The sequence below is a fragment of the Barbus barbus genome (assembly GCF_936440315.1).
Source record: "Barbus barbus genome assembly, chromosome: 26".
In the NCBI taxonomy this organism is placed as follows: Eukaryota; Metazoa; Chordata; class Actinopteri; order Cypriniformes; family Cyprinidae; genus Barbus; species Barbus barbus.
The window spans coordinates 12,704,184-12,729,096 of NC_136754.1; the positions used below are offsets into that span (position 1 = coordinate 12,704,184).

At 36.8% G+C, this 24,913-nt stretch overlaps 1 protein-coding gene across 2 annotated transcripts in view; it reads left to right on the plus strand.

The window, feature by feature from the left end:
• Positions 1–699: 699 nt before the first annotated feature.
• Positions 700–24,913, plus strand: part of LOC306846339 (arf-GAP with SH3 domain, ANK repeat and PH domain-containing protein 1-like) — a 46,169-nt gene continuing 21,955 nt past the window's right edge. The window contains exons 1-7 of one of the 2 annotated variants that reach the window (XM_079379654.1): positions 700–897; positions 1,285–1,377; positions 3,490–3,616; positions 17,573–17,645; positions 21,328–21,473; positions 21,645–21,719; positions 24,010–24,059. In XM_079379654.1, the coding sequence (XP_079235780.1) occupies positions 1,319–1,377; positions 3,490–3,616; positions 17,573–17,645; positions 21,328–21,473; positions 21,645–21,719; positions 24,010–24,059 (530 nt within the window). In that variant the 5' untranslated portion in view covers positions 700–897; positions 1,285–1,318. The remainder of the gene's footprint in view (positions 898–1,284; positions 1,378–3,489; positions 3,617–17,572; positions 17,646–21,327; positions 21,474–21,644; positions 21,720–24,009; positions 24,060–24,913) is intronic. The other variant, XM_079379653.1, reaches the window with a different exon arrangement.

The window sequence follows — 24,913 nt, forward strand, 5'->3', positions numbered from 1 at the left end:
TTCATCTTTTAATCATATTTGTAAATGTCTTGACTCCACAGCCAACAGAGCAATTTTGTCTTTACTGTTCCAATAATTTTGGAGGGCACTGTATGGATTTATGATTACTAGCAATGATTACTATATATATATATATATAATATAGGATTTACTATGTATATGTATGTCTTGTGTCTATCATGTTTCTATGAATGTTTATAGAAACATTTTTAATGTCTCAAGGAGATGGAGGATGCTGATCTGATCTTTTTATTAATTTAAAAACATATTTGCAAAAAAGTAAACAAATGTACTTATGCATCATTTAACTTAATTTTACGCGCAGTCAGTATAGTCACTAGTTGTTTTCAAAATACGTTGAAACTAATTAAATGCAATAAAAACTTATATTAAATCTCTTTTTGCGTATGTGCAAAACCTCTATTTTTGTGTTTTTGATGACCTTAATTCTTTGATGCGCATTACTTTCAGAGAGAAGGTTGATCAGCATGATGTTTTCTCAAAGAGCGAGAATGTCATTTCTGTCAGTAAAGCTGAATTTAATACTGCATAACGCGTTCATTTCGCCAACGGTGTCAGATTTCTATTTAAAAGTTAAGCGTTCCCAGTTCCTGCCATTAGTTGTGGTCCTGTGCAGGATTCCCTCCTCCGGCCCCCTCCGGCCTACATGCTTGATTTTCGCTTCCTGTCCAGCAGCTCCAGATGGGGCAGATCAATGCGCGCATTCCAGCTCATTGTAACTGTAGCGGCATGTGATTTCAGCCCGTAATGTCCGCTCGCTGGATTGAGCACAATGCAGTGAATATGGTGCCACTTGGAAACAAGGAGCTTTGTGCACAATTTACTTTGCAATTACTTTTGAAGCTATTAATAAGGAGTGAAACCGCAGCTGTCTCGGTAAGTTATAAGGCGTGGCAAAATTTGTTTTAGATAATGTGATGTCAGCAGCAAATAGAAACTTCAGGAACGGCGCACTTTATCTAGAGATTGTATTTTTCCTCGGAAAGATGAGAATCACACTTAATTATTGACATGTTTACTGCTTTGGACATGTTTACTGCTTAAACTGGGCGATGTGTTTTAGAACATAACTGGTTTCTAGCTGGTTTGAGATTGCCATTAGCTGACTGACCAACTAACATGTTTCAAAAATTAACCATTTTAAGATGCTGGTTTTGTTGATGGTCCTAAACCAGCTACTAGCTTAAGCTTTGATTATCTAGCTCCACTCTCTGATAATAACACTTTTTTAAAAATTATTATTATTATTTTTTATTGTCTTAGCTCAAGGTTGTTTTATTGAGGTGACTACAGAGCCATGAGGTCCTCATCCTCGCGTTTATCAAGTTTTTCCTCCAGGGATTCTTTATGGAGTCGGTGAGTTGAACGCACTGCTCTTCTTTCATGCATTATACCACTAAATATTCCATCTGCACATCATATGTGCTTATTATGAGTTTATTCTGCTTCTAGGTTTGCACATCAGTCTATACTAACATTCCTCAATTTACAGCGCAGTAATCAAAGTATGTTTGAGTTTAATCAAAGAACTCCCTGACCTCTGAAATGGTTTCATGCCCCTAAAGACAGATTGTGGTCTTGTGAGGCCCTGGGCAACAGCCTTTATGGATGTCCCCAGCTCTTCTCACAGTTATGAGATGTCCAAATAATGTGCAGCAATATTTCAGTGAGAACCTAAAGTGCCTACAAAGTAAAATTGGTGAATTTGAGAGAATGAACCATTTTATATGGCAAAAGTTACATGTTTATGCTGTGTTATAGCAGCATAATACACATATGTGACCCTGGACCACAAAACCAGTCATAAGTAGCACAGATATATTTGTAGCAAAAGCCAAAAATACGTGTATTGGTCAAATTTATCGATTTTTCTTTTATGTCAAAAGTTTGAGTCATTGATTCAATAACCCATCCATAAAAGCCCTTGCTTCATTCTTGAATTAATTAGTCTTCTGATCAAATAGTTTGAATAAATAACTCAATGACTCATTCATTAAGACAGTCACTTGCTGCCACCTACTGGCGGTTTACTTTCATATTTAAAAGTAGCTTACTGTATTTTCCCCAACATTTCATATTTGTGTATTTAAAATCTCATTTTAAAACACATAGCATTATTTATGCAGTTGTAATTTTGGAAAAAGCATTCATGTTACATTTCAGTGTCATTAAACTGTCTGTGTGAATGCAAATAAAGGCCATTGACTTCTCCTGCTTCCATTTTTTCTGCAGTGGAAAGATCAATTTTTGTTGAGGCTGATTTCATTTGATTAATGTCTTATATTAACTGGAAATTATTAATAAAATGTAAAAAATTGTTATGAAACAAAGGTTGATGACATATTTAATAAGGTTAAGAAAAAACTGCCTATGTTGTTGTTGTTTTTTGGCTAGTAGACGTTGTGAATGGCCGGTAACTTAAAAATGTATTAGCCAAATTGTCTGGTGAGTGAAAAAGTTAATTTCAAACCCTGTTGCAGACCCCTGGTATAGTAGCATGTACAGGCAGGTCAAGGCAACAGGTTTAGTTGGCGTTTCCCTGGGGGATGGGGGAGTATACCCACTTCTCCAGGCACCACTGGTTATACAATCTACAACTATATTTAACTTACCTTCAGTGCATGAAACCATACATTTATCAGCATTAGGGCACATTATATGCTTTATAGACTGCATTACATTTATAAAGTATTGATTAATACTAATAAATATAAATGAATGCATAAATACATATAGTTGTAGGTCTTTTTTTGTATAATTTAGTCCAGAGTTTTTTTGGTTTTATCAATATAATAATGCATTCGTTTTACCAATAATATATTGTATTTATTGAATTTACTCGTGCATTTATTTAATTCTGTATTTATTGTTATTTCTTGATTTTTCATATGTGGTCTGTCACAAAGCCCTCTCAATTGCGTTCTGACGCATGCGCAGTTTCTCCTTGTTTATCCCGTCATCAGTGGTGGGAGGAGATGAGCGTGCACGCGCTGGTGTCAGGGAGCTCAGACCGTCAGGACGGGGGGAAAACGGAGGAAAGAGAAAGGGAAAACAGAATGAAACCGCTTCCGAAACCGGAACAGCAATAATTGAAGGACATACTCAAAATATCAGCTAGATTGCGGAATGAGGGCATTCTAAACCAGCATTTTATAGCTTATACTGAGAGAACAAGGAGAGGAGTCTGAACCGTTTTATGTAGATGCAAGTGGATAATTAAGACAAGGGAAGAGGAAAGACGTGGAAATTACACACAACGACCCTCTTTAGGGACGGGAACTGCATAGTCAGTGAAGAAAAGGGCACTGCCACACATTTGGCCACGTTTCTTGTCATTTTACGCATTGCCTTGCCATTCAACCTTACCCAAACAGAGACATCGCTCCGTTCTTGACCACCCCTGTCTAATTCATGGTGCTATTGTGATTTTTCTCCCCTCCATTTTTATTGGGCGACTGTGTTTGCAAGGATGCCGGATCAGATCTCCGTGTCCGAGTTTCTCTCGGAGACGACGGAGGATTACAATTCCCCCACGACATCAAGCTTCACCACCCGCTTGCAGAGCTGTCGGAACACGGTCAATGTTCTGGAAGAGGTAAGGCCGCTCTGTCACTGCTATACGAGGGAGCCTCAACTCACACTATTGTGCAAGACACAAATAACGGTCCCAGATTAATGGAGGATCCACTTTTTTCCTCCACATTTCTGTCCTACAACCTCTTAATTCTCCTTGACTCTCTGTCTCTCTTTTGAAGCCCCGGTTTGTTCCCGTTGGGTTGCTTGTAGTTCGGTAGATATGGATTTACAGTAACGTTAGAATGCGGCGCTGATGAACAGTCTATGAAATTATGATCCATTGTTAGCAGCAGTTATACCTGTAACATAGTTTGCAATTTGCATTATTCAGTAATATTATTCTGTGACCGTTTCTGATTTTTAATCGCGCTCAACTGTTTTAACTGCTATTTTATTTTGATTTATGCGCATTTCATAATTCTAGTTCATTTTAACATAGAGGTCTATTGTAATGCGCTTATAAAAATGAATTTTGTTTATCTAGAATTGCGTTCACGCGAGAAGGTCATTTGGACTTAATATCGTTTTATTGATTATGATGCTGTTTCCTCAGAGAAAACGTCATCATTTGGAGTGTTGGCGCAATTCTCTTGAAGAACTCTGTGATGTCGTCGAGGCCGTGGATGTGCAATGTATTTGGAGCATTATGACCATTTTTATTTGTGTAATGAAACATCCTTCAGTATTTTACTTCGTAATTAAAAAAACATTTTCAGAAATATGATATCAGAAATATAATAAAGCTGTTAATGGTCGCTGCCATGTTGACATCACATGACCTGCTGTATCGTGCAATTGGCAGTTATTATTAATAATATTAATTATTAAAATAATAATGTTTATAATAAAGTGCTTTACCAAGCACGCAAATTCATTTAAACACAACTATAAATAAATGGTCATTCATTACATGTTTGGAGTGAGCATGTTTAGGCATAATTACCATACAAATGCACATTTATTACATTTTTTTTTCATCAACAGTAAATTCCTTTATATATATATAAAACCACCTCATACAAGTGCAGCTGTGATTAGATCAACCTCAGTTAATTAATATAAAGCAACAAATGCACTGGAACATAAGCGAAGACAGATGGGCTAATGGTCTCCATGACCTAGATGTCTGTATGTTATTATGTTCATAAATGAGCATGGACTTGCAGAGTGAATGGGGTTTAGGAATCTGCATAACCTTTACTTGAAAGTGGTTTTAATGTGTATATGTTTTTGTGTTTAATGAATGCCTTTAAATCACATGATCTACAGCAGTCTATAATTTTGCCATTTGGGATAATATACCAAGCATCAGCTTGTTTATTTCATCATGTGAGCTATTAAATAATTTATGCATCAAGCTCTCTCTTTCAGTTCCATCCACAGACGTGAAAATGCATTCGCTTAGATTATTTGCATGCTTTGATTTGTTTTGGAGAAGTAAACGTAAGACTCGGGAACAGCCAGTTGTGCTTCCCAAAGAAATCCCACAAGTCATGCCAACATCTCTCATCCTCTGTGGATCTGAGATTTGTGATGTTCTAAGAATAGTTTGTGTAACAAGGAAAGGTTATTCTCCTGAGCAGTAGTTCTAGGAGCAGAAAGAGTGAGATAGAGAGAAGGGATTAACCTACTTACATGGGCCAGCGAACACCTGACTTGCCAAGACAACAGAGAGCTCTGCAGGCGAATGAAGGGGCTTCCTCTTGCTCCGCCACAGAGCCCACTCTTTATTGACACACTGTTTTAATGGCCAAGAAAGACATGGTGATCCCCAAATGACTCTGGGAGACATCAATGTCACCACCATGAATTAGCAATGTCTAGGGTAGTGATAGGAGCCATTGTGAGGCGGAATGAATGGGAGGTGAATGAACAGCGCTCTGAATAATGCACATGGGCAGGCTGACCGTATTTTTTAAAGCGAGGGTGTTAAGGAAACAAACAGAAAGCTCAGGCTGGGATGTGTAAAGAGCCCGTTAGTGTGGTTCTAGCTAATGATGTTTCTGGTGATCTAGAGAGACTTCTCCGTGGTGTTTCGTTTTGTCAGCCCTACATGTTTTTTTGGCCTTTGAAAGCATCATCAGGAATCCAAAGGATTTCCTCTCTCTATTTATTGAGAGTTAGAAGACACAGGAATGTTAGGGCGAAGAAGGGAATGGGATGGAGAAATGACAGATGAGATGACAGATTACATGAATTTGCATTGCTCCATATGAGCAACATAACATTACGTTTCAAAGCACATGCACTAACCATCAGGCTTGAGTTCAGATGACTTAAAAAAAAAAATTATTTACTATTTACACTACACACTAGGTGTGTTTACATGCACTAATATTCATGAATCCAATCTAATTTCAGATACTGAAAGCTCTGTTTATATGAACCCTAAACGTTGCATTCTGATTCACATATTTGTTCACATGTGCATTACAAGATATACATAAAGCTTACGTAAACATTGTGGCACTGCATGTGCATGATATTTTTAAATCATATTGACAAAATAAAATTCAAGTATTGACATGTTTGATCAGATTATTTCAGGTCTACACCACCCCTTTCAATCCAGTCGAAATCGACTGAGATGTTTACATGAAGAATTTTCAGTTTGATTGAGCCATCAGTCAGATTATAAATCGATTATTCGGGTGCATGTAAACGAAGCTATTGAGGCATACAGTTTCACCTGTGTTCGAGCTGCCAGGTGTTTAGCGGTTTTACTGGAGTCAGCACTTCCAGCTGCACAAAGTGAAGTGCTTTTGTTTTAGTGAGTCATCTTTAGTTCTGTTCCAAAACCTGCCTCGTTGCTTCCTATCTACAAAGACAGCTGCCTTCTAAGGCAACATTTTTACAGAATGTGTTTTTGCATTCCACAGCACTGCTTTTCCAGTGTTCTTCTATGTAAACTTGATGCACCTTCCTGCATTCTAAAATCGAAGAAGTTCTTTTAACTTTGAAAAAACTTTTTAAATACATAACTTGTTCTATGTGAATGACTTTTATGGCAGCTTCCTAACTGTCATAAAACTTCATAGATAATCAGCGACTCGACTTACAATTGACTTAGAGGTCAAAATAAATTATAATCAATTAATCATTTTTTTTCATCGCACTGATCTATTATTCACAGTACTTTTCAGTGTTGAACAAAATATATGCTTAGGTAACACTTTATTATAGAGACTCTGTTACATGTACTTACTGTAGTAATAACAGTAAATTATACATAATTACAAGAAACCAAGTTTAAACCAAACCCTATAGTAAGTACATGTTGTTAAGTAATACTAACTGTATAATTACTCTATAACAGACACCTTAAAATAAGGTGTCTTAAAATAAAGGGTTCTAATGTTTCTCTTGCCTCATCTGCTGTCTTCTGTTAATTTTATTGACTGAACTCATTACAGTGAATTCTGGGATTTCCTTATCCACAAAGAACACGAATGTGATAACTTAAATCTTGCTTCTTTAGGCAACTCACGGTTTTGGCAAACAGTTTCAAATATATTTTATTGTTCTTCCATCAGACATTCAAGAGTCTATTGTTAGCTTATTCAAATGTCTGTGGTGTTTTATTACAGAAGTACATACTGTGTTAATTTGCATGTGCCTTGTAGCCTTTAAAAATAATGTTTACTTGAGCATTGCACTACAAATCTTTTTGCACTATGCGCTGCTTCCCACAAAATCTCTCTTTAATCTGCACAACAATTTAATGTACAAAATATATATCATTTTTTTATTTTCTCACAATTTCATGTACAAATATCTCTTTTGCATAATTTTATGTACAGTATTTATGTAAAGGTCTTGTACAGTCTCAGTTTGTGTATGTCTAGGCAACTAGGTATAGTAGTTATAGTATTTATAGTATATGTATAGTCAGATGGTCTATTTTTGTCTATAGTCAGAAGCTCTATTGTTTTTTTTTGTTGTTTTTTTCTTATACTTGCATTGTTGTATGTTTATCTTATGTTTAACTAGTATGTAGCACCGTGGTCCTGCGAGACACGACATTTCGTTCCACTATATGTCCACACATGTAGCAGAATGACAATAAAGCTCAACTTGAACTTTAGAAAAATATATGTAAATATGTGAAATTCAGCTTCTCTCGCTGTAGTGCATTTATATGTACTATCATTCATATTCATCATTATCCAAAGTGACTTACATTGCATTTCAGGTATACATTTTATCAGATCATGGATTTCCTTGGAGTCAAACCCATGACCTTAGCGTTGCTAGCACCATGTTCTATTGTTTGAACTACATGAGTGCTCAAACGTGCTCAAACAGTAGTAGGATTTCAAATAACTGTATTGTATCTCCACATTTTCACCATCCTTCACTCCACTTTGTCCACAACACCTTTGCCCTAATACTGCATTCCATACAAAGCCTCTCCATCTTGATAATGGTTTCCATGGCACTGTGCTCGTACATTCTCCTCATGAGGACCAGATGGCAAGGTAGATGTATAGACTGCCTAATCGATAAGCTGCTGGCGTGCATACCCACAGACAGTATTTTTTCTACTCAATTTCCATTTTACTCTAATTTCCATTTTTTGGTGATTTCAGAAATGATCAGTCACAGCTTTGTTGTGGAAGCTTGGATGGAAACTCGCTTCTTGTTTATTGCTTGTTTTATTTTACACAGAACAATCTAGTGAAGAGATTGTCTGTTTTAGCCCAGCATGGGGTAATGCCCGCACTGATAATCCTTTTGGCAACAAAAAAAAAGTAAAAATGTCCCGGAGTGCTTAAGGGAGAAGTCCCCAATGACTGATCCTGCAGTTAGTGCTTCATTTATATGAGCATAGAATAAATCCCTTGCACAGAGATGTGCAGTAATATTCTGCACTGCAGCAAAACCCATCCAGCTATAGACAGAATTCACTCATTTGATGCCTGAGGTGGAGCTTAAAGTATTAAAGGGAACTGTGGACAAAACAGGCCAGATACTTGGATATTTTATGGTCTTATGCGTTTAGGATGAGAACAGAATGATCAGTTGAATGTTTTTTAGTCAAACTCTGACTCTGTGGGTTAAATGGGTCAGTGGAATACCTCCTTAACAACACACTGACACTAATGTACACCCACTGCTTAGTCATTCCTCTCTCTAGAACCATATAAATATGAATAAAAGATGTCCACCCTTCTCACCATTTGCTCACAATATGTTCTATTGTTTGCTTTGTTCGCTACAAGCAAATAAAACAAGGAGTCACAACTGCACTGTATTATTGAGTACAATAGTCTTCTCTTTAATAATTCTTGACTTTTTTTATTTTTTAATTTGTTTATTTTTTTCTATTCTTTTGTAATTTTGGGTACCATTTTGCGTAGTTTTAACTCCAAGCAGAGATTACGACAGTATTGAGGAATCAAATCATTGCTTTTTATTGATGGCTCTGGAAACAATGAGTTTATTTGCCAAGACCACTGTAACGGGGCAAACGAGACATGAGGCGTGCGGATCCATGTGCAAGCTTTATTAATAGACATGGTCAAAAACACAGGCAGGGTCAAACAAATGGCAAACAGGTATATCGAGTGCAAAACAGATGAGTACTCAAGTAAATGGGCGTGGTCTTCGATCGGCGAACAATATCCAGTGGGCTTGACAAGAGGGGTAATCCAGGTACACAAGCTATGGTCCAGGTAGGGGCAAACAGAGTCCAAAAAATGTGGTTTACAAAATAAAAATTATGCTAAAATGTCTCTTCATTTTCGTTGACCAAAACGAGACGAAACTAAATGTTATTTCGAAATGTTAGTTCTGTTTATTATAAGCACATGCTGCAATTGTCGTCTGCTGGATTCTGGTGGTTTCTGATTGGCTCTCAGTAGGTGCATTTCCATTACAGATTTGCGCAAAAGTATTGCGATATTTTATAAATGGCGATAAAAAACTATTGTGAAATGACACAGTGTTTCCATTCACCCATGTTATGTGACTAAAACTTAATTTTTCGTGATAAGTCATGGCGACAGATGTTGATAAGTTTACGTATATCACAGCCACCGCACTAGCCATTATTTTTAATCGGAGATGTAGGCATGTATCTTTAGAGAAGGAACACGGAGTGTCGCTTCTGGGATGCTTCTGAGATGTGCCGGGGTGCAGCTCGTATAAACACAAGTATTGACTAGAGTGCCCGTGTCGGAGCCATAATGCACCACAGATGTGTGCAGTGTAAATAAGGGGTTGTCCAAGCATTAATGGAAAGGAAAAGCTGTTACACTTTAGAGCGGCCATGCATGAGTGTTTTTTCGGAGGTTAAAGTACATTAATGTGACTTTTATGTATTCCAGGCGAAAAAATTGTTTCCGTTACAGTTTTGCAATATATTGCTTTTTCAAATTGCCTGAAAAACCACCTCATATAAGTGTAAAAACTTTTTTGCGATATATGGGAGTTTTTGCTAAATTGATGTGTTTCCATTAGGCATTTTCAATTCGCAATTGACCTCTATGGGAGGGTCAGAGAGCTCTCAGATTTAATCAAAAATATCTTAAATTGTGTTCCGAAGATGAACAAAGGTCTTACAGCTTTGGAATGACATGAGGGTGAGTAATTGATGACAGAATTTTTGGGTGAACTAACCCTTTAAATGAAATGTCAACATCTTACACTATGCTTAGCTTGATCACTTAGACATAAGCGTTTGATTGGCGGTTATGTCATTATCAGGCAGAAGTAGCGCTCTCTGTAGCAGTCTGTGATTACTGAACAGTGGTTGCTTAGTGTTAGTCAGCAGAATAATAGTGCTGCTGCTGTTGGCTTTGACTCTGCTGCTGTGTGTCTGTCATTTGAGAATTGTCCAGGCCAAGCTCAGCTGGATGGTTATACAAGTGCATGCAGCAGCTGAGGGAGAGACAGCGTGCCGCGTCTCGTGTCCTTGCGTTGAGGTCACCAGACGTACTCTCAGGCATGGACGAATTGTCTTCTTCACCGGCCTTCAGGGGTGCCAACCCCTCTGTCAACAAAAGCCACCCTGCTCTGACTGGCACCGCTAATGCTAAAATTATACTTTTAGGAGCAGCATTAGTTGAAGACCATTTTAGTTTTCGGTTTAGATATTTGTGGAGGAAGGACCTTGATTGATTCATTCATTCTTGTCATCCTCATTTGACCTTATACACTGCCCTCCTAAAGTTTGGAATTGCCCTAGAAAAGTGGGGTTTTGGACAATATTGGCATGAATCCTTTTTAATTTATGATAATTTAGCATTGATAAGGGACAACACACACTACGAAAACATATTTTATTACATAAACAGTTTATACATAGAAAAAACTTCATCAAAATATCCACCATTAGCAGCTATTACAGCTCTGCATAATCTGAGCATCCGAGCTGTCAGTTATTCAAACATTGACTTGATATATTACTTTAAGCCTCCTGAAGGATTGCCCAAAGATGATTCACACTGGTTGGACACTTCTTACGGACATTACGGTCCAGTTCCTCCCATAGTAGCTCAATTGGGTTGAGGTTGGGTGGTTGGGGAGGCCATTCCGTGACAGACATGATGCCAGCTGACTGTTTCTTCTCCAAATAGGATTTGCACAGCTTGGAAGTGTGCTTGGGGTCATTGATAAGGATTTATGCTGATATTTCCAAAACCACACTTTGCCAGGGGTGTTGCCAAACTTTTGGAAGGCAGTGTGAATACAAATGCATTGTTTGGGTAATACTGTTTAGTTTGGGCAATTCCAACCTTATGGAAAAGACTGCACATTGTTGGTTCTTTGAGTAGAAGTTTAATATGATGGGTGGAGAAGTGTTCTGGAAAAAATTTCCTTTGGAATTTGTTACATCTTTTCTCCACCCTGTTCTAAAGACGGCCAGATGACGGTCAACCAAGCAGATGACAGGAAAAAGTCATTCCCTTTGTTTCAGAAAAGTCATTCATTCAGTCCATTCATTAAAGGTGCACTACCATTCAAAAGATAGGTGTCATTTGAAAGAAAATTAACACATTTATTCAGGAAGAATGTATTAAATAGATAAAGTGACAGTGTAGACTTTTTACATTGTTACAAAACAATTCTATTTCTAATAAATGTTCTTTTGAACGTACTATTCGTCAAACAAACCTGATAAATTGTATTAAAATTTCTTCAAGAATATTAAGCAGCACAGCTGTTTTCAGCATTGATAATAAAAAATATTTCTTGAGCACCAAATCAGCATATAGTATAAGAATGATTTCTGAAGGATCATGTGACACTGACGAAGTGGCTATGATAAATCATCTGTTCTTTTAAATTGTAATAATATTTCTCAATATTACTGCATTTTTATCAAATTATTGCAGCCTTGACAAAAACTAAAATCTTACTGTCTCTATGATATTATATGGTAATGTTCTATGATAATGTTCTATGATATTTACAAAAATTAACTTTGTTTTTCCTATAAAAGGTCATGAGACCTTTAAAGAAATATTAAATTACATACCATTGAACTGATAATTCAGAGTTAATTTCAGCAGTGCTCTCAGCTACGATGAGCTCAAGTTAATGTGCTACTCTGCCATTCACGGAATTTTTTTTGGCTGATACCAAAATGATGGTAATTTACTTAATTTGACTAAATTCACATAATTTAATTATAAATATATATGATTTATATCTAGTATTGAGTGATACTGCTAATTTACAAATATGACAAGCACTGACATCGGTCAGATTTCAGAGTTTTCTGCCTGCATTTTTAAAAGCATTGACCCGAGTGTTTCAGTTCCACGAGAGTTTCCACCTGGCTCTCTCTGTATGGTCTTTGTGTCAATGTGTTTACGTGTGTGTGTCTGTGTTTTATTAATCAGACTTGGACAGAACATGGAATCCTCAGAACCAAAGGCATACCTAGCATTCTGCGTGAGTAGGAGGGCCCATTGCCATGGATACGAACCAAACAGACCATAATTTACACAATGACCTGTTCTTCTCATATCTAGAGCCACAGATTCAATCACTGCCAGTGCAGGAGTGGTGCTTGCCAGGCCTGTGGGTGTTCAGTGGCTCGGTGATTTGGGTGTTGACTTCATGTAATGTTTCCATTGGGTTTCTCTCAGTCATTTGTATCTTTTTCTTCCACAGTTATTGTAATAAAAACAGACAGAATAAAGTTGGATCACCCTTGACGTGCAGTTCTGACTCATAAACCCCATGAAACTTGCCTGGCCTGAGCACTTTCCCTTGCCTCGCCACAACCCCAGTCAAGTCTGCTGGCTTTGGCTTAGCAGCGAGAAGTAATTCCTTAAGGAGTTCATGTTTCTTGGGGCTGATAGCTGGTGCAGGTCTCTCCTGACCTAAATGGCAGTATGTTTAAGTCCTGGAAAAGTTTTCTCGTAAAAGCGTTTGATCGTTTTTGGCCGGCCGTATAGAGAGTGTCTTTTCTTGCTTGGCAGGCCTGTGTTGGTCTTCTCGATTGGCTGTCTTGATAAAGTCCAATATCGATCTGGTTGTTCGTAGTGTGAATCTAATGAATTGTGGTTTCTTTGAGCGGCAGTAAAAGTGTATTATAGCACTGTTTTTCCACTAGTATCTTTGAGATTTGTTCGGATGAATGGTGTGAGAGGTTTGGTCGTTACTTTAGTTTATCATTTGCTTCTTTTTTGACCCGGCAAAAAAACCATTATTTGACCGGTTCTGAGATATTGTCGTGAAAGGTGCTTTCAATTTAGGCTAGGATTACTGAGTGCTCCAGGAAGAGAGCCAAGGGCTCAGCGATGCCCATCGGTTGAGTGGGTGAACAGAGGGTCAAGGTTTGTTGTGAGTATTGTAGACGAGTATTAGCACGTTACCGCAGTCTATCCCGTCATAAAGAAGCAAACTGCTTAGTCATGGAAGGACAAAGTAGCCCTTTAATGTGAGTGTCATATTGTTATGGTGCCAGTGAGTGTAATGTTGCATTTGTTCTCAATAGGGCACTTAACTATCTCTGTCTGTATAATAACTGTAGTGCTGCATTTCATTTTTGTTGTCTCTTCAGGATCCAGATGGTGTTGGACTGAAAAATGCATACAATTCAAGTAGCTTATTGACTATAAAGGAAATAGTTCACTCAAAAATGACATTTCTGGCACTGTTTACTCACCTTCGTGTCATTCTGTATGAGTTTCCTTTCTCAATGGAACAAGGTTAATATTTTTTTAAGAATATCTCGTCAGCTCTTTTCAGTTTGATGTAAGTGGAAGTTTGGCTAGGGTATATCAAACAGTACTTGTAAATGATATTAATGTCAAATGTATAAAACAGCTAAATGTTACCTAAGTTGGTTCAAACTCATAAGGTTGAGAGATTCTCCACATCGTAATGGAGTCACCTGCTGAGCTTTATCGTCTCTGCAGTGCTCTGATTCACTCTTCTGTTCACTCTGGTCACGCCTAATAGCCTTCAAGACCATTTGAGGATGTGGTTAGATTGTTGTAATTAGTTGTGTAATGATATTACCCTCTTGGTCACGCAGCTGAAGACTGATATTTCACGCTTACAGGGTAACTGAATTAGTATATACTGCCGTTCAAAAGTTTGGGGTCAGTACAATTGTTTTTGGAAGAAATTAATTATTTTATTCAGCAAGAATGCATTAAACTGATCAAAAATCACAATAAAGACATTTATGTTACAATCTTATGTTTATCAAATAAATGCTGTTCTTTTTAAAGTCCCAATGAAATCAAAAGTTTTTTGGCTTTTAGTATGATTATGTTAGCCTTAGGTTATTACATAGGTTATCTGTAAGCTTGTTCCAAAACAAAATTTGCATTTAAAAGATACAAGCATTCAAAACTTACAGTCTCTCACTTCTGCCAATATGGATTAACGATTTTGATGACATCACCCTGCACTTCAGCTTCTCATCAAACTTTCTGTCCAATTAAATGGTGATGGGGTGATGGGGTGGTGATGGCGCAGTGGATAAGACACATGCCTTTGGTGTGAGAGACCCGGGTTCGAATCCACTGTGAGACAGCAATGTTGCTCCAGAGGCGTGCGACCTCTGACATATATAGCAGTTGTAAGTCGCTTTGGATAAAAGCGTCAGCTAAATGAATAAATGTAAATGCTCTCTAGAATCCCAAGCATCCCGTCCCTACACAACAAACAGACACTGAAGCTGTGGCTGAAATCGGTTACTTCTTTCTATTCATGAGTAATCCTATAAAAAATATATTCCGGTTTCCACAAAATTTTTTAAACAGCAACAGTTTTCAACATTGATGTTAATAAGAAATGTGTAATAATAAGAATGATTTCTGGATCATGTGACACCGAAGTAATACATTTCAGCTTTGCCATAACAGAAATAAATTACATTTTAAAATAGAAAATAGATATTTTTAATTGTAATAATATTTCACAATATTAGTGTTTACTGTATTTGTAAAAAGAAAAAGTATTGACATTAAGCTTTTAAGACGTTTTTCTTTTTGGATCACTGGAAGATGTTAAGCAGCAGTATATATATACATATATATATATATTCTAGTTTAATTTTAAAACAGGCAATGTTTAGTTATGCTTTATGAAGAATTATAGTTGCCTTTTAAATGTTTGTTTGTAGTGCTGCCTGCTAAGTGCATTACTGAAAATGATTTTCTGTTCGTTTTTACAAACGATGGATGTAACAGCTTGTAAGTGCTCGTTTCCAAGTACAATTTTTACGTTTCCCGTGCTCCTTTAAATCCTGGTATAGCTACAGGGCGTTGTAGCTCATAACAATGAAATAACAAGGGAAATGACTGGGGATAAAAAAAAAAGCTCTGAAGACTCGACCTGACGAGTCTGTCTCTCCCCGGACCGCAGTATGCAGTCCAATTTTGGTGTACCGATGTCCAAACATAGCTGCAAGAAAATGAGAGAATGGCCACAGAGGGAAATCATTTATCACATGAGTGGCTCAGAACCACTACTTTCATCACCACAGGTTCTTGATCAGTGTGCCACAGCTGTGCAAATGCTCATTATTCCTCTGCCTCAGCATGCCTTGTGTTCACTGTAGGAGGAGGTACATGAACACAATCAGTGGTTTATAGAAACACAACTCATCTCTAAACATATAGCAGGACATCAGTGGCCTATTATTATTAAAACATGGCCTATTATTATCCATGTTGAAAAATATATTTTGTAGAAACTTTAATACTTTTTTCAGGATTTTTTGATGAATAGAAAGTTTATTTGGTAACACTTTACAATAAGGTTAATTAATTAACATTACTAAACAGGAACTAAGAATGAGCAATACTTCTACAGCGTTTATTAATCTTAGTTCATGTTAATTTCAGCATTTACTAATGCATTATTAAAATCACAAGTTGTGTTTGTTAACATTAGTTAATGCACTGTGAACTATCATGAACAAACAATGAACAACTGCATTTTCTAACTAACTAACATTAACAAAGATGAATAAGTAGTGTAATAAATGCATTGTTCATTGTTTGCTCATGTTAGTTAATACATTAATGTTAACAAATGACACCTTATTGTAAAGTGTTACTGTTTATTTAGAAAAACAAAAATTGAAACAGTATTTATTTGAAATAGAAACTTCTAAAATGTCTTTACTGTCACTTTCAATTGAATTGATCGAATATGTCCTTGCTAAAAAAAAAAATAGTATACATTTTTTTCAGTTCTTACTGATTCTAAGTAAGAGTAGCGTACATGTATGACTGATTATTCTAATAACGTCACAATTCATGATAAAGCATTTAATACATTCATTTAGTAGTTGATATGTATAAATATTCACCAAGGCCTTTGAAAATGTCCTCTGTACTTTTTATTTTCAGAGAGCTGTCGTGAATGTTGAGGGATTTGCTTTCAAATTGTGGCCTTAAGCTCTGTCTTTCTCATTAATCACCGTTGAAGGGCTTCTTTAAAGACACCACAGATTATTTTTGGGTACGTTTGGGTGTGTGTGTGTCCTTGGGAGGAGTGTGTTTGTGTTGGGAGCTGTGGCTGTTAAGACGCACATCTGTTAGCCACCAGCTGAAACAGAGCACATGAATGCATTATAATGCATTACAAATTCAATTCGCAAAATACTTTTTTTTTTGCCAAAAGTTGACTCATATTTTTTTCTTTTATTCCAGTGATAACAAGTTAATTGCTATGAGTCAGCTTGCCTATATTCTGTACCTTTGCATAATTTCCTTTTCATCCAGAGAGACACACATCTGATAGAATCAAGGAGGGAGGAGGACATCAGCCAGGACACAAGTTCAAAGCGTGTATAAGAGTAAAGCAAAGCGTTCACATGTTTCCCAGCAACTCATACATGTTTTCTTTCTTTTAAAGATAGGAACAAGTAGATAGACGGTCAGTGGGCTGCTTGGAGGAAACAGGATTCGTTGACACTCTGTTGTTTACTGTCATTCATCAAAATGTTTGAAGAGATTTCCATGAGCTGAGACCCTCAGGAGCATGTCCTGTTCGCTACGCTCTCAGTTTCACAGCGGTTTTGATTTTTTAAATGATATCCACCCCAAGACAATGAAGCGCGGTCGAGGGGTTTTCCCTCGTGCTGCCACGGTTGCTAGGAAACTGCGTGTCAAGGGTCTGTCACTGGTATGTTAAGTTGTCTAGCCACTCCAGCCTGTCTTTTCTGAGGAGAACTTGTCCAATGTCGATTACATTTATTAGTTGGCTGACTTACTTTTAATCAGTATAAATATTGCAGTTCACAAAGGTATAAGCTGCTTTTCTAGTTGTAATTTTGGTCTTACAGGGAATATCTCTGGCATTTTCTCCACCTGTTGGCCCATATGAGCATTGAAATGCCTCCAGATTCCCAATGTTTGGTTTTGCCCCTCGAGGTGTGGCCAGTGATGCAGTTCCTCTGGAATTCTAAGATCATGAATCATAAATGAATCACAGACCTTTTTTAGCTGTGTTTTATAACCATCCCCGTCTCTTCTCTTTTTGTCTGCCTCTCCAGGCTTTGGACCAGGACCGAACAGCTTTACAAAAGGTCAAGAAATCCGTCAAAGCAATCTACAACTCGGGTCAAGGTGAGTTTTGACCCAGCTCTTCAACAGTACTTCTGGAAATATTAAAATATGATTCAAAATTTCCAGAGAAAGTTACTTTTTGATACAATGCATGGCTGTAAAAAAGGCCAAAGTGACTCTCGACTTGTTTAATTGACAAATTCCTGATGAAGTGCTACTCTAACCGACAGTCCTGAAGTGAGAAGTCATAGCGCTTGCTTTTCACAGGCTCCTTGCTACCATCTCTTCCCCCATTCCTTCTAGGGAAACTCAAATGCTTACATGCCCTCAAGGGTAAATCAGCATGAAAGTTCAGGAAATCCTCCAGACAATCTCATGAGTGGTTTTTGGCGCATCCAGTCCCTTCTTTGCCCTTTATCAGCTTGTAACTCTTCAATGTCATTCCTCTCCTATTGACCAAGCACACAGTCCATATGCCAAGTATCGGTGCCTGTTTGATCAAGGCCTCATAATGCCTAATATTTACACTCAGTCGTCTCTTGTGGATCGGAAATTGACAAAGACATTGACATTTGCAAAGTTGGGATCAGGGCTGGAGATTGAGAACCAAACAGTGTGTGGATGTAAGTATATTTAGGACTCTAAAACAGGACAGATGAATGTGTTCTGCTGCTGTGTGACCTAGAGATAGGTCACAATGGACGACTAGACTATAAAAGTATGAAAAGGCTAAAAAGATGATAAAAGCACTGCTACAGCCATACATATTCAGACAGATGTCTTTGGCTCTTGTGCTGTCTGATCAGTTAGCTTGTAATGAGTTTATTAAAATCAAAGGAGTCTTAAGAGCTGCATTTGATTGGGATTCAAAGCTGCTTAATTATACAGGGCTTCCAGTCGAGAAATGAATAAGAAATTCCAGAAATTATGATTATGATGATTATTATTAATAGCAGCAATACTACTAGTTTTAAAATGTTAATAATATTTTATTATTATAACACCAAAAATACAGCTCAAAGTCTCAAAGTGCTTCACAATATAATTCAAAATAAAAAATCAAAATAATGCTGTCAAATCGATTAATTGCATCCAAAATAAAAGTTTGTGTTGACATAATATATGTGTGTGTGTTGTGTATATTTAAGAAATATATTTATTTCTTAAATATTTCTTATTTATTATATTTATTTTGGATGTGATTAATCGTGATTTATCGATTTGACATCAAACTTTAGAAAGAGCACTTTTTTCCACAACAGTACTTGCTTTTGTGTTATTTCAAGTAATAAATAAGTAAATATATATATATAATATATAATTATATTATATATTATTAGAATATAGTATATACATATATATATATATATATATACATACATATAAATGCATGCATTTTGGAGAGATTTAAAAGCTGATTACAAAGACATAAACGGTCAGCAATAAAAAACTGAATTTTTTGGTTCATTAATGGTTTGCACATCAACCTGAATGAGCACTTTTAATGCTCTCAGATTCCCTCAGGTTGTTCCTCTGGGTCTAGATACCTTCCCAGCTGGTCATTTATAGAAGCTGACAGTCCACTGTTTCTGGGTACCAGATCTCTATGTGGCGGTTTTCAGTGATGTGATATGTAAGACTTCCTCTTGTGAGCTGCAGTGCTTGATCAGATTGATTGGCTGACCTCTCTCTGACCTCAGTATCCCTTAGAGAGCACTTGTCCTCTACACCTCTTCAGCAATGCAGAGACACTCCCATCATGATTCAGCAAATGCCAGCAGATTGTCACCTTTTGGGTTTGTGAATGAAATCACACCAGCTGCAGCTGAATGTCACTCCTCATGATGCACATCACTCTGCTTACTTATGTCTTCCTGAAGTGTGGAGCATCTCATGTTATGCTATTAAGTGTAGAGCGTTACTGTGGCGGCAGGCAGAGGATGTAAACCGGCTCCCGCTGTGTTATCGACTCTTTGCTGTGTGCATTGCAGGTGGCCTCTGTGTCACGATCCTGTTTAATCAGATGTGACTGTATAGTAAGCACTCTAATCGGCTCCTGAGGATTAATACCTGAGCTCTTGACACTTGGCATGGGGCTTTTATTCTCTGTTGAACTGCAGAGGTCTGCTTATGTCACTTTGCTTACAGTCTTGTTTAGATCTGTCTACGATCTTTTAATCCGTCTGTGACATGCACGATCTACTTACCTTCAGAAGTCTCGACAGTTAACGAAATTTATGTTTGCAATGATTTTATTATTTTTTAATCTAATGGCTTATATTAGTATTAAATGTATGTAATTGTGTAATTAATGTCTACTTGATGTAAAAATGTAATTAATGAAAGGTGCTATTCAAATAATAATAAATATTAGTAGCACTAGTAAAATATGTGATCATTTATAGTTATAATGTATGTAATTTATGAATAAAATCTAAAAATTTAAATGAATAATAAATAGTAGTAGTGTTTATTTTGCATTCAAGGTTCTATATAAATCAAATTAAAATAATAATTTTAATTGTGTAGCACCTTTCATACATAAAACACAGCTCAAAATTGCAAAGTGCTTCACTGATCAAAAAATAAAAACAGAAAAGGAAACATTTTACACAATAACACTTCCATTTGTGTTATTTCATAGTTTTGATGACTTCTCTATTATTCTAAAATGTGGAAAATAGTAATATAAAATACGTTTTTGAGTTCCAATGTCAAACTTGGAATGTCAAGTCCATACATTGGACTTCCGTATGTGCATTTGAGAGAAATTTATAAGCTCCTATAAGACCTTATAAAAATTAGCACCTTTAAAACTCTGAGGTTCCCTTAGGTTCCTCTGAGTCCAAAAAGGCAGCAGTAAACCCTCCCAGCTGCTCGTTTAAAGAAAGTGACAGTCCCCTATTTCAGGGTACCAGATGTCTTGACTCCACTCAACAAGACAAATTACCTAATAATGTCACTCTGTCATGGGCTGGGGTCCCGGTGTGGAACTAGGGGAAGATGATGAATCAGTCCCAGATGCTGGTGGTGTCAATACTGTTTCCTAATGTATGGAGACCCTAAAGTTATACGACTCTAAAGATGGTAATAATACAACTTCGTTTCATGTTCTTTATTAAACAAAAGACTGTTTTGTGTGTGGATGTTTTTTTTTTTGTTGTTGTTTTTTTTATATGGACAAATTGTTAATCGGCACCTCCATTATTTTCCTGCGGGTGCTGATGATCTTGACCGCACTCTCTTGTCTGTGCCCAGTGAGGTGCATGTTTGTACTGGAAGGGCTATTACTGGTTTAGTTTACATCCTGTGGGCTGAGATTTACACAGAAAGCTGTTCTAGTTGACAGATGTACAGGGAATTGTGGAATTCTCTTTTCTTCCTTTATTATTGGTTAAAATAGGTTATGCTATTTAAATAGGTGTGTTCGTCTGGAAGCGGTGCTGAGCAGACTGATTGCTGTATGACATCAATGTACCATGAGAGCGATTAGAGAGCAAACAGCTCCGTAAGCTTTGAATCGCTCTCGCGGTACTTTGATGTCCTACACCGATTGGTCTGCACAGTGCTGCTTCAAGTCAAACACACCTATTAAAGTGATAGTTCACCCAAAAATGAAAATTCTGTCATTAATTACACACCCTCATGTCATTCCAAACTCGTAAGGCCTTTGTTCATCTTCAGAACACAAATTAAGATATTTTTGATGACTGGATGCATGGTTTGTTTTTATTCTCTTCAGAGCATGTGCAGAATGAGGAGAATTACGGGCAGGCACTGGACAAGTTTGGCAGCAATTTCATCAGCCGAGATAACTCTGATCTGGGAACAGCCTTCATCAAGTTCTCTGGCCTTGTCAAGGAACTGGCTGCTCTCCTCAAGAACCTGGTGAGGAATAGTGGAATTTTTATTTAGTTTTATTCTTATCTTATTTTCTTAGTCTTAAAATGTTATTTTATTTTGTTTTATTTTTACATTTTTAAACATTTTTCATTTTTATTTATTGTAAAGTTTTCTGATCACAAGCTGTATGATTTCTCCACTGATTCTTCTCCTCAGCTCCAGAGTCTCAGCCACAATGTCATCTTCACCCTGGACTCTCTGCTCAAAGGAGATCTAAAGGGAGTGAAGGGGGTAAGATTTACATTGCTGTCTCTGGACTAAACTAATTGGAAAGGCCCCCTCTGAGGAACGCCCTAATTTACTGCTCCATACCCGCTTTAAATGAATCCCTTTGGACCAAAAAACGCACACTGTAAATCTGGTTGGAGTTAAATTACAGGGTTCTTCATGCCACTGTCCTCTATAAAACACAGTGCCGAAGGAATGGCCGCTGTTAGCGCTAGTAAACTGTGTGGGAGTGTTTAAGGCCCTTTGACTCAGTCGGTTTGAAGTGTTTACTGGTTGACTGAGGTAAAGAGCTCAGGCGTCAGACTGACCACCCCTGTCAGCCGCTTGTTGATGTCTCAGGCATGAAGGCAAACATGTAGTGATTGTGAAAATGACTTACACTAAGTGTTGCGCCGTCTCACACTGAGCGGTTTTGGAAAGGCTGTCTGATTGTTTTCACATTAGCATGACCCAGGATAAGAGCCTCTGCAGCATCAGCTGAAATTCTGAGTGGAAGTGATGAGGCTTCACTTTTTTGCTCAGTAGACGGAGGATACATACCTACCAGCCCCCATTCTTTCGCTCTCACTCTCTTATCTCGCTCATACTTTGTCTCTCTCTTTCTTTAACCCTCTTACTCAGCGGAAACGAAACCGTTCTCTAAAGCTCTTATTGACAGAGGCAGAGGCAGTTGAAGGGCATAAGGGCTGTCCCTGGAGAACATTATCAGCTCTCTCTAAAATCTTTCCTGCACTGGAACAGACGCCTTATAAACCATTAAAAAGCGCCTACACCAGTGCTCCTGTTTGTGTAACCAGAACTCACTCAGAGACTCTTAAATTCTATTAAGAAATCAAGACAAAACACCAAAACACAAGACAGCTTTTATATTCAGTTGCATCAGAATTACTGCAGAGCTCAATAAAGTGTGTATGTGTGTGCATATATATATATATATACATATATATATATATGTTTGTGTAAGTAAATGTTAATGTTAATCTGTATTCTTTTACTGTTATTGGAGTAGTAAATAATATAATTTAATGAAAAAAGAATTTATCCAAAATAATTTGGATACACTTAAAACTAAAATCTGTCATTTTAAATGCAGATTATTATGGAAAGTACAGAAAAGTTGATGTCTATTTTAAGATTTTTTACAGATATGGTTTATTAAATTCATTTGTTAAATTAATTAATTATAATATTATTATTATTATCTTTATTATTAATTAATTAATGCAATTTAATGTATAGAAATATAAGTGAGTGTTAGACGATGGTGTTGTTAAACACTAAATGTTATAATATGGGATACAGGGAGGCACTATTAAATGTCAAGATTAAATGTTAGATTTTAAATGAACCGGAAAAAAAGTGTGTGTGTTTATGTATATATATATATATATATATATATATATATATATATATATATATATATATATATATATATATATATATATATATATATATATATATATATTTACATTTATTCATTTAGCTGACGCTTTTATCCAAAAGCGTGAGCTTACAATTGCTATATATGTCAGAGGTCGCACGCCTCTGGAGCAACTAGGGGTTAAGTGTCTTGCTCAGGGACACATTGGTGTCTCACAGTGGATTCGAACCCGGGTCTCTCACACCAAAGGCATGTGTCTTATCCACTGCGCCATCACCACCCGTATATATATATAAAAGTCCAGCTTCAGCTTCAAGCTTCCAGCTTTATTTGATGTGTTACACAGCACAATAGATGGGAACTCTTAAAAATAGGACTGAAAAACTACATAAAAGTGCAGAGCAGGACCTGTCACATCTTTCTGTGCTCTGAATTACACGTATTTAGAAGCAAAAACTGCTGTAAGCTTCTGGATTCTGCTTCAGCAGTATGAATATATTCATGATGTAAACAAAGTAATGCTCATGCCCTTTCTAAGAAGCCAGCAAGCTGATACACCTCAGGTAAAGTAACACACTCCAAAACATCCGCAAATGTTTCATGATCAATTAATTATTATTTGAGCAGATGAACATTTGGGCAGTAGCAAAATGAATAACTTCATTAAGTCCAGAGAATAGGTTCCAGAGAGTGGGAAAATCTGATAAAGCAATTGCATTACCACAGTCCATATCAGTCACTACTGTACATCAGCGCAGTGAGTTTCAGAGTAGTGATCAAATCTCTTGGATTCTTTGGTGCTTTATATTGTATAATAATGTGTTCAGTTTAACAACTGTGAAAAATGGTCTATAACTCTGCACATTAAACCTAATTGATTCCTGCACTATTTATTTTATTTCCCCAACACAGGATCTTAAAAAGCCTTTCGACAAGGCCTGGAAAGACTATGAGACCAAGTTGTAAGTGTCCTTATTGTGTGTTTATATTCTTTTGTCATGTATACAAAATGTTGTTTAATGGAATGTGGTGATACAGTTGAAGTCAAAACTTTACATACACCTTTCAGAATCTGCAAAATCTTAATTATTTTACCAAAATAAGAGGGATCATACAAAATGCATGTTATTGTTTATTTAGTACTGACCTGAATAAGATATTTCACATAAAAGATGTTTACATATAGTCCACAAGAGAAAATAATAGTTGAATTTATAAAAATGACCCCATTCAAAAGTTTACATACACTTGATTCTTAATACTGTGTTACCTGAACGATCCAAAGCTGTGTTTTTTTTTGTTTAGTGATAGTTGTTCATGAGTCCCTTGTTTGTCCTGAACAGTTAAGCTGCCTGCTGTTCTTCAGAAAAATCCTTCAGGTCCCACAAATTCTTTGGTTTTCCAGCATTTTTGTGTATTTGAACCCTTTCCAACAATGACTGTATGATTTTGAGATCCATCTTTCCACACTGAGGACAACTGAGGGACTCATTTGCAACTATTACAGAAGGTTCAAGCGCTCACTGATGCTCTAGAAGGAAAAACCATGCATTAAGAGCTGGGGCGTGAAAACTTTTTTTAATTTGAAGATCAAGGTTCATTTAACTTAATTTGTCTTCTGGAAAACATGTAAGTATCTTCTGTAGCTTCTGAAGGGCAGTACTAAATGAAAAAATATGATATTTAGGCAAAACAAGAATAATTTACTCATCTTCATTCTGTTCAAAAGTTTTCAATGCATTTCAAGGCTCTTAATGCATGGCTTTTTCTTCTGGAGCATTAGTTTTATGGCTATGCTCAATATATCATCATCATA